The sequence below is a fragment of the Ambystoma mexicanum genome, chromosome 6p (genome assembly GCF_040938575.1).
Source record: "Ambystoma mexicanum isolate Mex_15411 chromosome 6p, UKY_AmexF1_1, whole genome shotgun sequence".
Lineage (NCBI taxonomy): Eukaryota > Metazoa > Chordata > Amphibia > Caudata > Ambystomatidae > Ambystoma > Ambystoma mexicanum.
Window position 1 is genome coordinate 670,474,171 of NC_090935.1, and position 13,033 is coordinate 670,487,203.

At 43.3% G+C, this 13,033-nt stretch overlaps 1 protein-coding gene across 3 annotated transcripts in view; it reads left to right on the top strand.

Moving 5' to 3' along the window:
- Positions 1-13,033, top strand: part of RASGRF2 (Ras protein specific guanine nucleotide releasing factor 2) — a 2,380,666-nt gene that overhangs the window by 1,827,588 nt on the left and 540,045 nt on the right. For all 3 annotated transcript variants that reach the window (XM_069627555.1, XM_069627554.1, XM_069627556.1), the window contains exon 18: positions 6,885-6,991. In XM_069627555.1, the coding sequence (XP_069483656.1) occupies positions 6,885-6,991 (107 nt within the window). The remainder of the gene's footprint in view (positions 1-6,884; positions 6,992-13,033) is intronic.

Here is a 13,033-nt window from a genome sequence, read left to right on the forward strand (position 1 = left end):
TAAGCAAAATTCAACTCAAGGAATTTCTTGCAGAAAATGCATTTATAGTTAGGGACAATCTAACAGGATTTATAGCACTCTCCACATTTACTCCTCCCAGGTCGAGTATGTCAGATGAATAAAAGGTCTTTGACAAATGTGTGCTTAGGGATGTGTACAAAATAGAGAAATGCCAATCCGAGATGTTTCAGAATATCAGTAAGAGAGAAAGGCAAGCATTGAGATCCTTGCAAGAAAACAACATGATTACAGTCAAGCCCGCTGATAAAGGTGGGGCTATTGTGTTGCTAGATACAGAGGGATATATCAATGAATGTCTCAGACATGTCAATAACAATAGTGTATATGAAATATTGGATCATGACACCACAAATGATTTACAGAAAGATATCAAAGAAAGGATAGCGCAGGCCTAGGAGGAGGGGATACTTTCTAGACAAGAAGCAGAATTTTTAACTCCCACCAAAATCAGAATACTCATCTTTTATACAATCACTAAAATGCATAAAGGAGTGGTGCCTCCAAGTGGACGACCAATAGTCTCTGGTAATGATTCCATTCTGGAGCCTCTCTCCAAATACACACAATTTCTTTCTGAAACAAAAGGTACCTGACATGCAAGCATTTGTCAAAGACACAGGACATTTCATTAACATTATTGAAGGATGCTCTTGTGATGCCAACTCGCAATTTTTTGTGAGTATGGACAGAGTCCCTCTATACAAATATACCCCAGCGGCAACTTTTGGATATAATTAGTCAACATCTAAACACAGAGTTTGAGAAGTTGCCAAACAATTTAAGAGATTGTATAGTCTGGTGCACAGAGATGTGGTTAACCAAGAGCTATTTCAGATTCCAACACCCACTATACCATCAGATTGAAGAGGCAGCAATGGGGTCCACGGTGGCCCCCAATTTAGCTAACCTATATGTTAATTGGTTTGAGGAAACATACCTTTACACCATAGAGCATCTTCATCACAGGCATATATACACAGCTGGAAAGGATTCATAAACAATGAGACAATGGGCCTCATTACAAGTATGGAGGTAGCCATGCCGCTTTTACCCATACTGGGTACCAGGTCCGGGTTCCCGGAATGGAGAAGTACCGGGCCATTCCGACCTTGGAGGGCCTGGTAATGCCCCTTCCCGGGAACCCGGACCCGGTACATCCCCGTTCCCATTCGAGCCCCCATAGGGCTCAATGGGAATGGGGAGGATGCAAACAACGGGCCCGTTAATGACAGGCCTGTTGTTTGCATCCTGGTCTGCTTGTGGGACCCGCGAGGAGACCTTGTAATGAGGCGGTAGAGGGATAACGGGGCCGGCAGCTCTACCGGCCCCGTTAACTCTCAACCGACAGGGTCGTAATGACCCCCAATGTCTTTCCCATTTGGGAAGGCTCTATGACAGAAATGGAGGAATGGATTAATTCCTTAGATCCATATTTGCATTTTACACATAAGTGCAGCAAAACTGAAATTGCTTTCCTGGATGTGACGGTTTATCATGAAAATGACATGCTGAAGGTCAAACCTTACTCTAAGACCACTGATACTAACTCTTTGTTGAACTATGAGTTTTCATCCTAAAAATCTCAGTCAAAATCTCCGTTTTGGTCAATGTGTCATATTACGTACGAATAGCACTAACATAGGGCATTTCAGTGAGGCAGCAGATAACTTAACAAATCAACTGTAGCTCAATTCTATCCAGAAAAATTATTCCCAATTCAAGGAAGAGAGCGAGTAATATACCTATGGAGGTTTTTCTGGCAGAATGCAATAAAATTCAACAAGATAGACTGGTATGTGTGTCTACATATTCACACTTATCATTTAAACTGAAAGGAGCCATTGACAAGCATTGGCATCTTCTGGCGAAAGGTTATTTACATCTACCTCACCCTCTGTTCGCTTAAAAAAAAAAACAAAAGTATTAGAAATGTGGTGGTCAGACCTGATGCACGCATTCAATCCCATAATGAGGAAAGAACTCTGCCTGAAACATGGGGCTTACCGAGAATTAGAGGGCATGCTCCGTGTGGGACATGCGGGGTATGCAAATTCACATCACGACTTTTGAAGTTGATGTGGGTATAAAAAATGAATGGCAACAGAAGGTTTTCACTAATTGTAATTCGAAGATGGTAATATAGGTGCCCATGCAATAAAATATACATATGGCAAACTACACGCTCTATTAAAATCAGGATTGGTGAACATCTGAGCTGCATTTGCACGAGCAAACAGAATGCGCCCTTAGTGCAACATTACCAACAATTTCATCATACGGCAGAACAGATTGAATGGACAGTACTTTTGCAAGCAAGCGGTCCAAAGAAAGAAGAGTATCTTGAATATTGGGAACAAAGACTGATTTATATCACTGGCTGTTATATAAGGGGTCTCAATGAGGAGAGTGATTGTCAATCAATGCTTCCAGTGATTATCCCTTAACTTTAATAACTGCATAAACACTGGTATGAAGGTCGAAATATACACAGGTACCAGCGCTAATATCGCAGACGACTCTCATACCTTCATCATGATACGGGGCGTCTAAGAAAAAGGTGTTGTGCTTTTCTTGTTGTTTGTCTACATTTACCCACTTTGGACATACAGATGTATTTAATAAGCAACAGGTCAGAAACATCGAGCCAACTGAAGTAATATGGCCGGCATCACCCGGCTAGAAGTCTAAGCAAAGAGCAGCGTCATAGCATTTCGCGTCACAAGTTATGCACGAATAAAGAGTTATCACGGGACTGGAAACATTCCGGCATTTAATTCCCCACACTCACATCAGAATGGCTCGGCTGTTCACACAGATGTGGAAGCTTTGGTCCTTTTACACCCCTTCACACAAGTAAGTGTTTTGCACTTGCCCGTCATTTGAAGTGTAATTTATTTGTGAGCAATTACTCTTATGCGTTGCCTTTTCCCCCCCCAAGGGTAACAGACACCATCTTTTCACTATAGGTCAAGCAGGGCACTCAGAGGCATGGTGATTTAATAGCCAGCTTTGTGGACAGTTACCGACAGAGTTCATTTAGAAGGATCCTTGATCAGTTCAGAGCATATTGCGAAGCCTTCAAGTCATTGAGGTAAACGTGGAATCAGAGTGGCATCTTCGATTTTATCAGGAAAATGTTTTTGGAAACATAGAGCTGTTCTATTTTGTTTTATTTTGTATGAGCTTGCAGCATTTTTTTCAATATAACAATCTTGATAAAGAATGTGTTGCTAAACATTGAACATCAGAGATAGGTGGAGACCCGCATGAATGCACCGCGTTAATCCCGTGAGACTGACATATTTGTCTGAAAGAAAGAAAGGACCGCCTTCACAGCTAGGTCAGTAGACATACAAACCTTTAATTCATTTCCCAACCCATAACAGTAACTTCACATATCGCTATTGATGATTTTGAGATGCTCCATTTCTCTTCTTTAATTTGTCAATGACGAGGGTCTAGACGAAGACCTTGTCTCCCCACTGCAATGTTCTTTGCCTGTTTTGTGCTTCGTTGAGGACAACGATTATGCAGAGGAAACTCCACTCACCAGCAAGCTTGCCATTGACAGCAACAGTGAGGATGAGCGTCCAAACTCTGAACTGGGACCTGGCGCTTCGCCTTCTTATGAGTTTCCTGTGAGGGAGCCTCTTCAATGGATCTTGACATCTTGCTAGTCGGAGAATGTTCCAGAGGACAACTGGATCTAGAGGAAGACTGAGAACACCCAGGAGCCGCGCCCTTCTCCTCTTTCAGCCAAGCCACCAGCCTGCAGTAACGGTCCCTCTTCGTTTTGGTGTCGAAACCCTGACAGATTTTGCAGCCATCTTTGTTGTGATCCAGGTGTAGACAATAGACACCTTGAGTGCTTGTCTTCCACATAGACGTTCCTCAAGCCATGTCTGGCGCAGAGTTTAAAAAGGCTCCTTTTGCCTTCCTCGGACTAGGCGAGGCATGAAGTAGGCCTCCGCTAGGTCTTGAAACTTGAACACGAAGATCTGACGGTGTAGCGGTTAATCGTCACTGGCAAACAGAGCCCCATTGCCGGACTGGATATCGGACAGCAAAACTTGTTTTGACCAATAAATGGACGATTAGTCGTTGGGAAATGCACAAATAGAGGTTTTGCTGGTAGAGCAACTGTAGAGGACTCCCAGCACTGAGGCATGCAGTAAAGATCTGAAGATGTTTGACGGGAAGGAGGGGCGGTGGGGGGGTTGACTTAGGGAGACAATCGTCATTGGATGGATGCAGTATGGCCAAGGCTACAGTGATCAGTTATTGCTAGAAAGGCAGTTTTGAATTTTCTTAAAGCAAGACTGCTTTCTTTTTACCAAGGATTCCCAGTCTGATGACAGGGAATATTCATGAGCATGTGAATCCAAGCCAGACCCCATGCTGGAGAATGTAATTTTCTTTGGCATGATTTTCTATTGAAGCGCTAGTGACACAGCTAAGCTCCTTTTGATCCCCAATCTGCCTCTTTAAATATATAAGGTTTTCACAGGTCAGATGTTATCAATCAATCATGGCGGTGTGGAAATATGCACCCTTCCACCCTTCCATAAATCTGATATCGGTCTACACCTGTGAACACCTGCAGTGGTTCATGTGATTGGCTTTGAATTTACAAAGAGCTGCATTTTATCTGCACAAGAATGCTATCTTTTCCCATGTAAAACAAATCTGGCTTGGCTTTTAATATATTGAGAAAACGGAGTGCAGTTCCCACTTTAAATGCTAAAGCATTCCATTTGTAATGGGCTCTACCCTATTGGAAGTCCCTCCCAGCCCACCCACTCCCAGGACTTAACAGAGATATTGCTCTAGAGGGTCTATGCCTAAGGGCATTTGAGAGTTTTCATACTCACTTTGAATACATTTATAAGGTACAGAGCAAGCAAGGACCCCAAAGAGTTTCTGGGAAATTCTCACATAGATAGACCCCTTCTGGTCTCTTGCTCCCTTTTCTTGGAAAGCAGATATGCTTCAGGCAAAATCTGTCTCAGGTCTTCTCATAGGTAAGGCACATCATCTCTAGATAATATCCAAGCTCAAAGCTTATCCATTTGGAACACATGCTCCCTTTTCGGCAGCTTTCACAATCATAGGACTCCCTAATTCTCTGTGCGTTTCTACTTTTATAATGGGAAATATTCCCACACTATGTCATCGTGACATCACACTTTTGAATGTGCCCGGACTTTCCATAAGCTTGCTTACCAGGCAGACACTGTCAGACAGAGAGCACAACCCTTCATTTTCATAGGTTGATCCTTTTTCTGAACATGTGTGAGGGTGAGAGCTGCACACTGTGGACACATTTTAGCTTAAAATCATAATTCTTCCATCTCTCATCATTGCAAAATGACACACCGATGAAATATGGAGTTCTGGAATCCAATGGTCACGACAAATGCAGGTATAAGGGACATTAATTTATTGAACAAACTATGACATTTATTAATATTGTAATTTATTTTTATTAATCCTACAAATATTGTGTTTAGACTAATTAGATAGAGGAGAATTTAATGGTTGCAACACCTTTTTTCTTTTGATTATAAGTCACATTGTTGGAAGTTATGTCAACAATAATTTTTAAATGCATTTCTGGTGCTAACTTTAAATGAGTTTATTTTCCCTGAATTATGGTACCTTGTGTCCAGGCATGCCTTTCAGTTAATAATTAACAGGGTGGACAGGACCGACATGCCTCCTCTGTTTGTAAAATCCTTTAACGACTTGGCAGATGGTGGGCTTTATTACCACACTAATATTAAAAGGTGAAACCTTCAGTGCATTCTGGCTGTTTTAAGTCCTAGGCCTGAACAACAGAGCCTCATGTTATGTGTCTAGCCCAGATTGTATCAAACCTAAGCCCAGGATTTTGAATTTCATTTCAGCTATTTTTTTGTATTTGAGTGAGCCTTGAATGGATAGTGTTATTGATACAGGAACTTTAATGGGATTATCTGGTGTAAAATAAATAAGCCTTGTTTATATTTGAATGGCCATACCAATCTTCTGAAATTTCAGCCTTACACCCATTAACAGTAGGCAGAGCTGAACATGAATTCAGCTTGTTGCCATGTTCCCTGTAAAATCAGCATTGGCAAAGCCATATTAGAAAACCAATGATTTTTAAACAATAATGTATCCCCAATTTAAAGTCTCACGTACACTATTATTTATTAGTGTATATTCAATAGGCTTCTATTTACATTTACAAAGGTATCACTTTTACATTTAATTTTATTGCACATATTCTGAATAAAATGCACTGCAAGCTGACTTGCTTAGTAAAATATGGCAACACTTTATGGCATTCGTTTTTTGCACTATGATGCTTCATTTGATAACTCATAGCATCATTTTAGTTTATACAATTACAGTTGACTACATTAAGCTCTGCTGAAAACGTAACACTATTTTCTGGATTGTGTAGGAGCTGGCTCGGGTTTTCCTAACAATTGCAGGTAGGGGACCTTTAGCACTCATGTGCAAATAAGACCTATTCCAGTGTGCGCCGTTTTTGTTCAAATTAAAATGGTCCTTAATGTGATATAAGTGCTGCATATGATCAATTAAAAATGCAAGTGCTAGATTTCCTCTTGCACGCATTTATGAAAACCCCATAGCCTTTCTGTACCTCCATTTATCTTCATATACATTATAAGAGTGGCCGGGGGTCTTAACAATCTTACTGTTCAGTGTCTACAAGATCATGAGGCCTGACACTGATTCGGAATAATGATGATTCCATAAAGATATATAAAGTGTTGTCATTGAACAGTATTTCAATGAATCTGTTGTATGCAGAATATAAATACTTCTAACTATAATTGTTTTTTTCTTCAAAGGATTTAACAACACTGAGAGGATGTGTGACAAAGAGTTCATAATCCGCAGAGCAGCCACCAATCGAGTTCTGAATGTGTTGCGTCACTGGGTATCAAAACACGCTCAGGTATTGTTTCCATACTGTTGCGTAGGGTTTCATTTGTGCAAATAAGTTACGTTTCGAAGACCTTTGGATATTGTGGTTAATAATGCACGATCTTTATGAGCCTGGGCTAGTATGCAGTATTGGTAGTGACAAGTGATTTTTGAGGAGCATGTGTAAAATAAGGGATGGTGGAGACTATGAAAGGTGTTGACTGATCTGGGGATTTAGCGACCAAGATGTGATGGCTAAACAAAAAATATTGTAAAACATTTGTGTTTCTGTAAACAGGATTCAATCATGTAATACTTAATAAGTCATGAATCATTTATACATTAAACACAACAACTAAGTCACCGTTTGGTTTCAAAAGGTCCCTATAGTTTCCTAACAGTCATGTAAAGACTCCAGTAGAAACTCCACAACAACTCTCATTATTAAAACTTCACATTTCATGAGTAGTGCCATATTGAAAAGATTCAGGGCTGGGAGTATGTCATTTGCAACACCAAATGTGTGATTTACCTTGTAGCATGTCTTTGTAATATTGTATATATTGACATTTCTATAAACATTTTGAAGACAAGGATGGCTGGCGGTTATACCCAATATGACCCCACAGAATCTAACAAAGATTGTGGGAGGAACAGAGTAAACTAGGCCTAGGTGTCAATTTCTCTTAAGGCCGCGAATAGAATGGGGATGTTACAATTATTTTATTTCGCTGGGGAGGTGTGAGATATACTATTAGTCTGAGGAATACACGTTTCTTCTACAATTCCGCCTCTCTTGTAATTGCTGTAATACACCAATTTGGTTTTTATAAAGCAGGTGATGTTCAAATGAGAGATACCTTTTGACAATAAGAGCATACAACAGCAGGAAAACATGAGCAGACAGAGATTGATAATATATAGGATTGGTGATTATTTGTAAAACCAGTTACCATGCTGATTTAAACAATTGCTGTGCCTTGTTTCTTGTTTTTTTTCTCTTTTTAGTGTGCCAATATAGAGTTTAAACACACAATTCAGTGGAAATACACTTAAAGAAATCTTTGCATGGAGGTGTTTGATCAGCCCGTTTGTTTATTTCATGCACTTATAGTATACATATTTATAAATTAGAAAGAATATGTCCCAGGCAGTCAAACAATACTTTGTTCCCTCTAGCCCTCAGCAACCTCCAAGAAATATTTCAAAGATGCCATGAGCAAGACATCCTGTTGGAACAGTATAAGTTAAACATTGGTTCAAATGGAAACATTGCTAGTCTCACTCGAGGAAGACCATTGACAAATTCGCTGCCACTATAAATAAGTGTGCACTGCAGGAAACACGTATTTGCTTTTTAAATGTGAGTCAAACAAACCGTTAAGGTGTCCTGGCTCTGTAGTTCTATTCTTTTTGCATTGCATGTTGTTCTGAGACTGCCTTTGTCAGTGGAGATAGTGAAGTAATAGTGAAGCCCGTAAAGATTTCAGGTTTGACAGACAATGCTATACTGCATTTATCGCTTTAATATCCACATGCTTGTCTCCAAAATACATCTGTTTTCCCTTTATGGCAACAGTTTTGAATATGACACACATGCCTGATTGTTTAGCATGAGCAGGAAATCGAAGTGGCTTGAGAGTGAAACACATGATACATTGTGAAGGAACATACAATCACACTGACGCTCTTGGCAGTGATTCACACATGTTTATGGGCAGAGAGAAGAAAATCACCATGACTGACTTGACTGTGAAACACAATCTTTCAGTGAGAGAAGATAGTCACAGCGACATTCTGTATTGTGAAACACACACGTACCTTATAGGATTGTTAGCAGAAAATCAGAGTGCTGGGCTCGATTGTGAAACACTCTCAAATTTGGAATTAAGCAGTTGAACATCAGAAGGATTGGCTTGAGGGTAGCCCGTTTGCCATCAGTGAATTCAACTGAGTGATTACACATGCACACAATATTTTGAGTGAGCAAGCAGAAAATCACAGTTCCTGGCTTGTGAGTGGGCTGAATGTGTTTGAAGAATGCAACTGATTGGTCACACACATGCACGGTTGTTGAGGTGAAGGAGAGGATGTAGTTCAATAGAGAGTGGGGCAGATCAAAGTGATGCGGTGACACGTTCAGCATTTTATCAGTCCTCATCCTGTCAGAAACCCCCAGACACGCCAAATGTAAGGGAACGCATGGGCAGATGCATGCTATGGAGGTTCTTGGATTGTGAGTGTCGCTGCACAGACATGTGTAGTTTAGGACCTTCAGGCACTGGTCACTCTGGACTGCAGCTTAGTCACGTGACAGATGTTCTTATTCCATCCAGCCTATCTCGTGCAGAAGATGTAGAGTCGCAAATTTCATTGAGCACATAGAGTGAGGGGCAATGAAAAACAACACGCACAGTGTATAAGTGAGACATCTTGCACCTTCCTTACCTCCTCCTAGGACCAGTGTGTCAGATGGTTATTACCAGGATAGTGATGATCCTGCCTTCCATATTGAAAGACTGCAGCACGTCTTTTCAAGTAGGGATGGATGAAGCAATGGCAGAGATTGCTCAAAGTGCAGTGGCGAGGTAGCAAGCGGCGCTGCCACTAGCAAATACACATCCACCTGTTCACAGTCTCTTTCAAAAAGATCCTAATGCATCTTGATGTGTAAGATGTCTGCATTTGGAGACCACACCACAAACACCACCGCTAGAACCTTCACACAATACACCAGTGAGAACTGGCATCAAGATGAGCATTGTGTGGCGAAGCACGCCCTTTCTGTGGAATACCTGCATGAGGCACATATAATATCGGCATCTTGACATCATGCACTGCATGCAAGTACATTTTTTGAAGACTGTGAGCAAATTGTGCATCACATCTATGCAGTCCTATAGTATTTGTTATAATGCACGTGATTTGGCAAATAATTATGGGACCCCAACAGGTGCCCTTGCTTAGCGGCTGTCTTTCAACATACTGCCATCATCTGATGAAACGCCTGCTACTGTACTACCCCAGGAGTGAATTCATAAAAAAGGGCTCATCAGACATTAAACCCCTCAGTGCACATGTAAGTGACATAAAGGTATTTTATCATGGCCAAAGCTATTGCAGGCATTATGACAGAGAGCACCTGCACAAGGTCAACCTATCAATAATTTTACCTGTGGACTTCTTTTCATACTCCTTTCTGGAGAAAACGTTTTCCAGCAGCTAAAGGAAATAGTTACTTTCCTCAAGGCTGAAACAGAATTGTATGGCCCTGTTGTTCTCATGATGGGGGAAACACTAAACGGTTCAGAAGTCAGGAAAATGTGCTTCCTCATGGACGAGTGAGCCAGAGGAGAAAGTACAACATATACATCAACCTCACCTCTCAGTGCTTCACCTCCCCTAATTCCAGAAGGCAAGTGGAGTGCAGGACTATGTGAGGGTTGTAGCAGAGGGATGCTTTTTGCAAAAAATAATGCATTTTTTGTGTAAGCATTCGATGGCAAAACTCTCTGGTGAATTACCCTCTGAGAACTTGCAGGGGATGGTGGCAAAATGTCGATGTCCCTGACACAGGTGGGCTTCATGGCAGCTGACGGCAAATTGAATTGCCTTTCTGGCCCAGGGATTAGTCATGCCATGCGTGTTTCTTGCTTTATCAAGGATATGTATTTTAAAAATCATTTTCAGCCTGTAGATGATGGGATTGTTTTAACCTTGAACATGCTTGCCTCTCTGCCATCATACTGTTGCAGAAATGCTCTGCACCAATTGTAGGTCCTCCATCATGACCACGAGACAACAGTGAGGCCCCAATGGAATTCCACATAGCCTACGCTGGGCTGCCTACACGATCACTGCAATGCAGCAAGTGGCTCAGCAGACTGCTGGGCAGCCTACACGATCACTGCAGTGCAGTAAGTGGCTCAGCAGACCGCGGGGCTGCCTACACAATCACTGCAGTGCAGTAAGTGGCTCAGCAGACTGCTGGGCTGCCTACACGATCACTGCGATGCAGTAAGTGGCTCAGCAGACTGCTGGGCTGCCTACACAGTAACTGCAATGCAGTAAGTGGCTCAGCAGACCGCTGGGCTGCCTACACGGTAACTGCAATGCAGTAAGTGGCTCAGCAGACTGCTAGCAGCCTACACGGTAACTGCGATGCAGTAAGTGGCTCAGCAGACTGCTGGCAGCCTACACGGTAACTGCGATGCAGTAAGTGGCTCAGCAGACTGCTGGCAGCCTACACGATCACTGCGATGCAGTAAGTGGCTCAGCAGACCGCTGGGCTGCCTACACGGTAACTGCAGTGCAGTAAGTGGCTCAGCAGACCGATGGGCTGCCTACACGGTAACTGCAGTGCAGTAAGTGGCTCAGCAGACCGCTGGGCTGCCTACACGATCCCTGCAGTGCAGTAAGTGGCTCAGCAGACCGCTGGGCTGCCTACACGATCACTGCAGTGCAGTAAGTGGCGCAGCAGACCGCTGGGCTGCCTACACGATCACTGCAGTGCAGTAAGTGGCTCAGCAGAGCGCTGGGCTGCCTACACGATCACTGCAGTGCAGTAAGTGGCTCAGCAGAGCGCTGGGCTGCCTACACGATGACTGCAGTGCAGTAAGTGGCTCAGCAGACCGCTGGGCTGCCTACACGATGACTGCAGTGCAGTAAGTGGCTCAGCAGAGCGCTGGGCTGCCTACACGCGGTCTGCCTACACGATCACTGAAGGGCAGTAAGTGGCTCAGCAGAGCGCTGGGCTGCCTACACGATAACTGCAGTGCAGTAAGTGGCTGCAGTGCAGTAAGTGGCTCAGCATACCGCTGGGCTGCCTACACGATCACTGCAGTGCAGTAAGTGGCTCAGCAGACAATCACAGATGAGCATTGATGGGGGCATCTCTCACGCAAAGTCAGTAACAGCTGCTACCTAAAGTCTGCTTTGTTCTTTGGCCATCAGAGTACGCTACCAGCCATGTTTCCCCCAATGCTCTATCACACAGCAATGTGCTGGAACACATGTATTTGCTGGAACTGAAACCAACCAGCTCCATTAGGGAGCATGGCTTGGCTGGCAAGGCCGATACAGCACATCTGGTGAGAGACCTGGCAACCTGGAATGAGACACCAGCATCTTCTTAAGGGTGCAGTGTCAGAGCAATGGGCAGCAGCAATGTGTAAAGATGCGCTGCCTGGGTACTTGGAGGGGCATTTACATGAACTGCAGAGGTAGAAAAGGAACAGAACAGCCTCTGAGCTGTGCACTCTACTAAGCTACTAACTCATGTTGCCATCTGGAAGTACCTAGTTACTTTTACCCACATCCGGGTCGGGCTCAGGAAAGCTGGCTGCTGTACATTCTCAGGCAGGCATGCCAGTCTGTGTGTGTGAGGCACACTTCCTTAAGGAAGGCTCAATGTCTCTGGGTATACGGCATGTGGTAGCAGGCCTACAGCTGCACAGATGCTGGATTCATATTAGCCGCACACCTGCAGGTTGGGCTGGGGTGATGATGGGCCACTACATCATTGGCTAATAAAGCCGCGCTTGCCTCCAGCAGCACTTGCTCCTGTGGCCATCCAGACACTAGGTTGCACTCCCACTTGTGCACTGTGGGAAATAACCTGTATTGCGATCACTGCTGTTGGGTCTGGGTGCACGAGAAGTCACGCCATGCCCCGTGTCCATCATTTAAATAACCACTAAAATACAACAGACTGCTGCATCTCACCTCATGCCAACCCCAACGACAGGAGAGGTTTAGCCAAGTGGATAGAACCTCATGAAGCGCATTATCACGTGCAGACGTTGCAGATGGGCTGCAGGCAGCGGCTGAGACTGTGCTAGGGGTATCGATACTGAACTCCACGATAAGAATGGAAACAGCCTGTTAAAGAACAGATGAAGTCTGGAAATTGTATGCAGAAAACATCGAATACAAAGGACATGGGAGTTTCGGCTGTGCCAACAGAGCCATATGGCCTTCCATTAACTCCTACCTGATAAAAGTAAAATCACTGATTATTTTCACGCGTGCCTGGACGGCATGGTGAATTCTAATATTGGTGAGGAAGTTATGA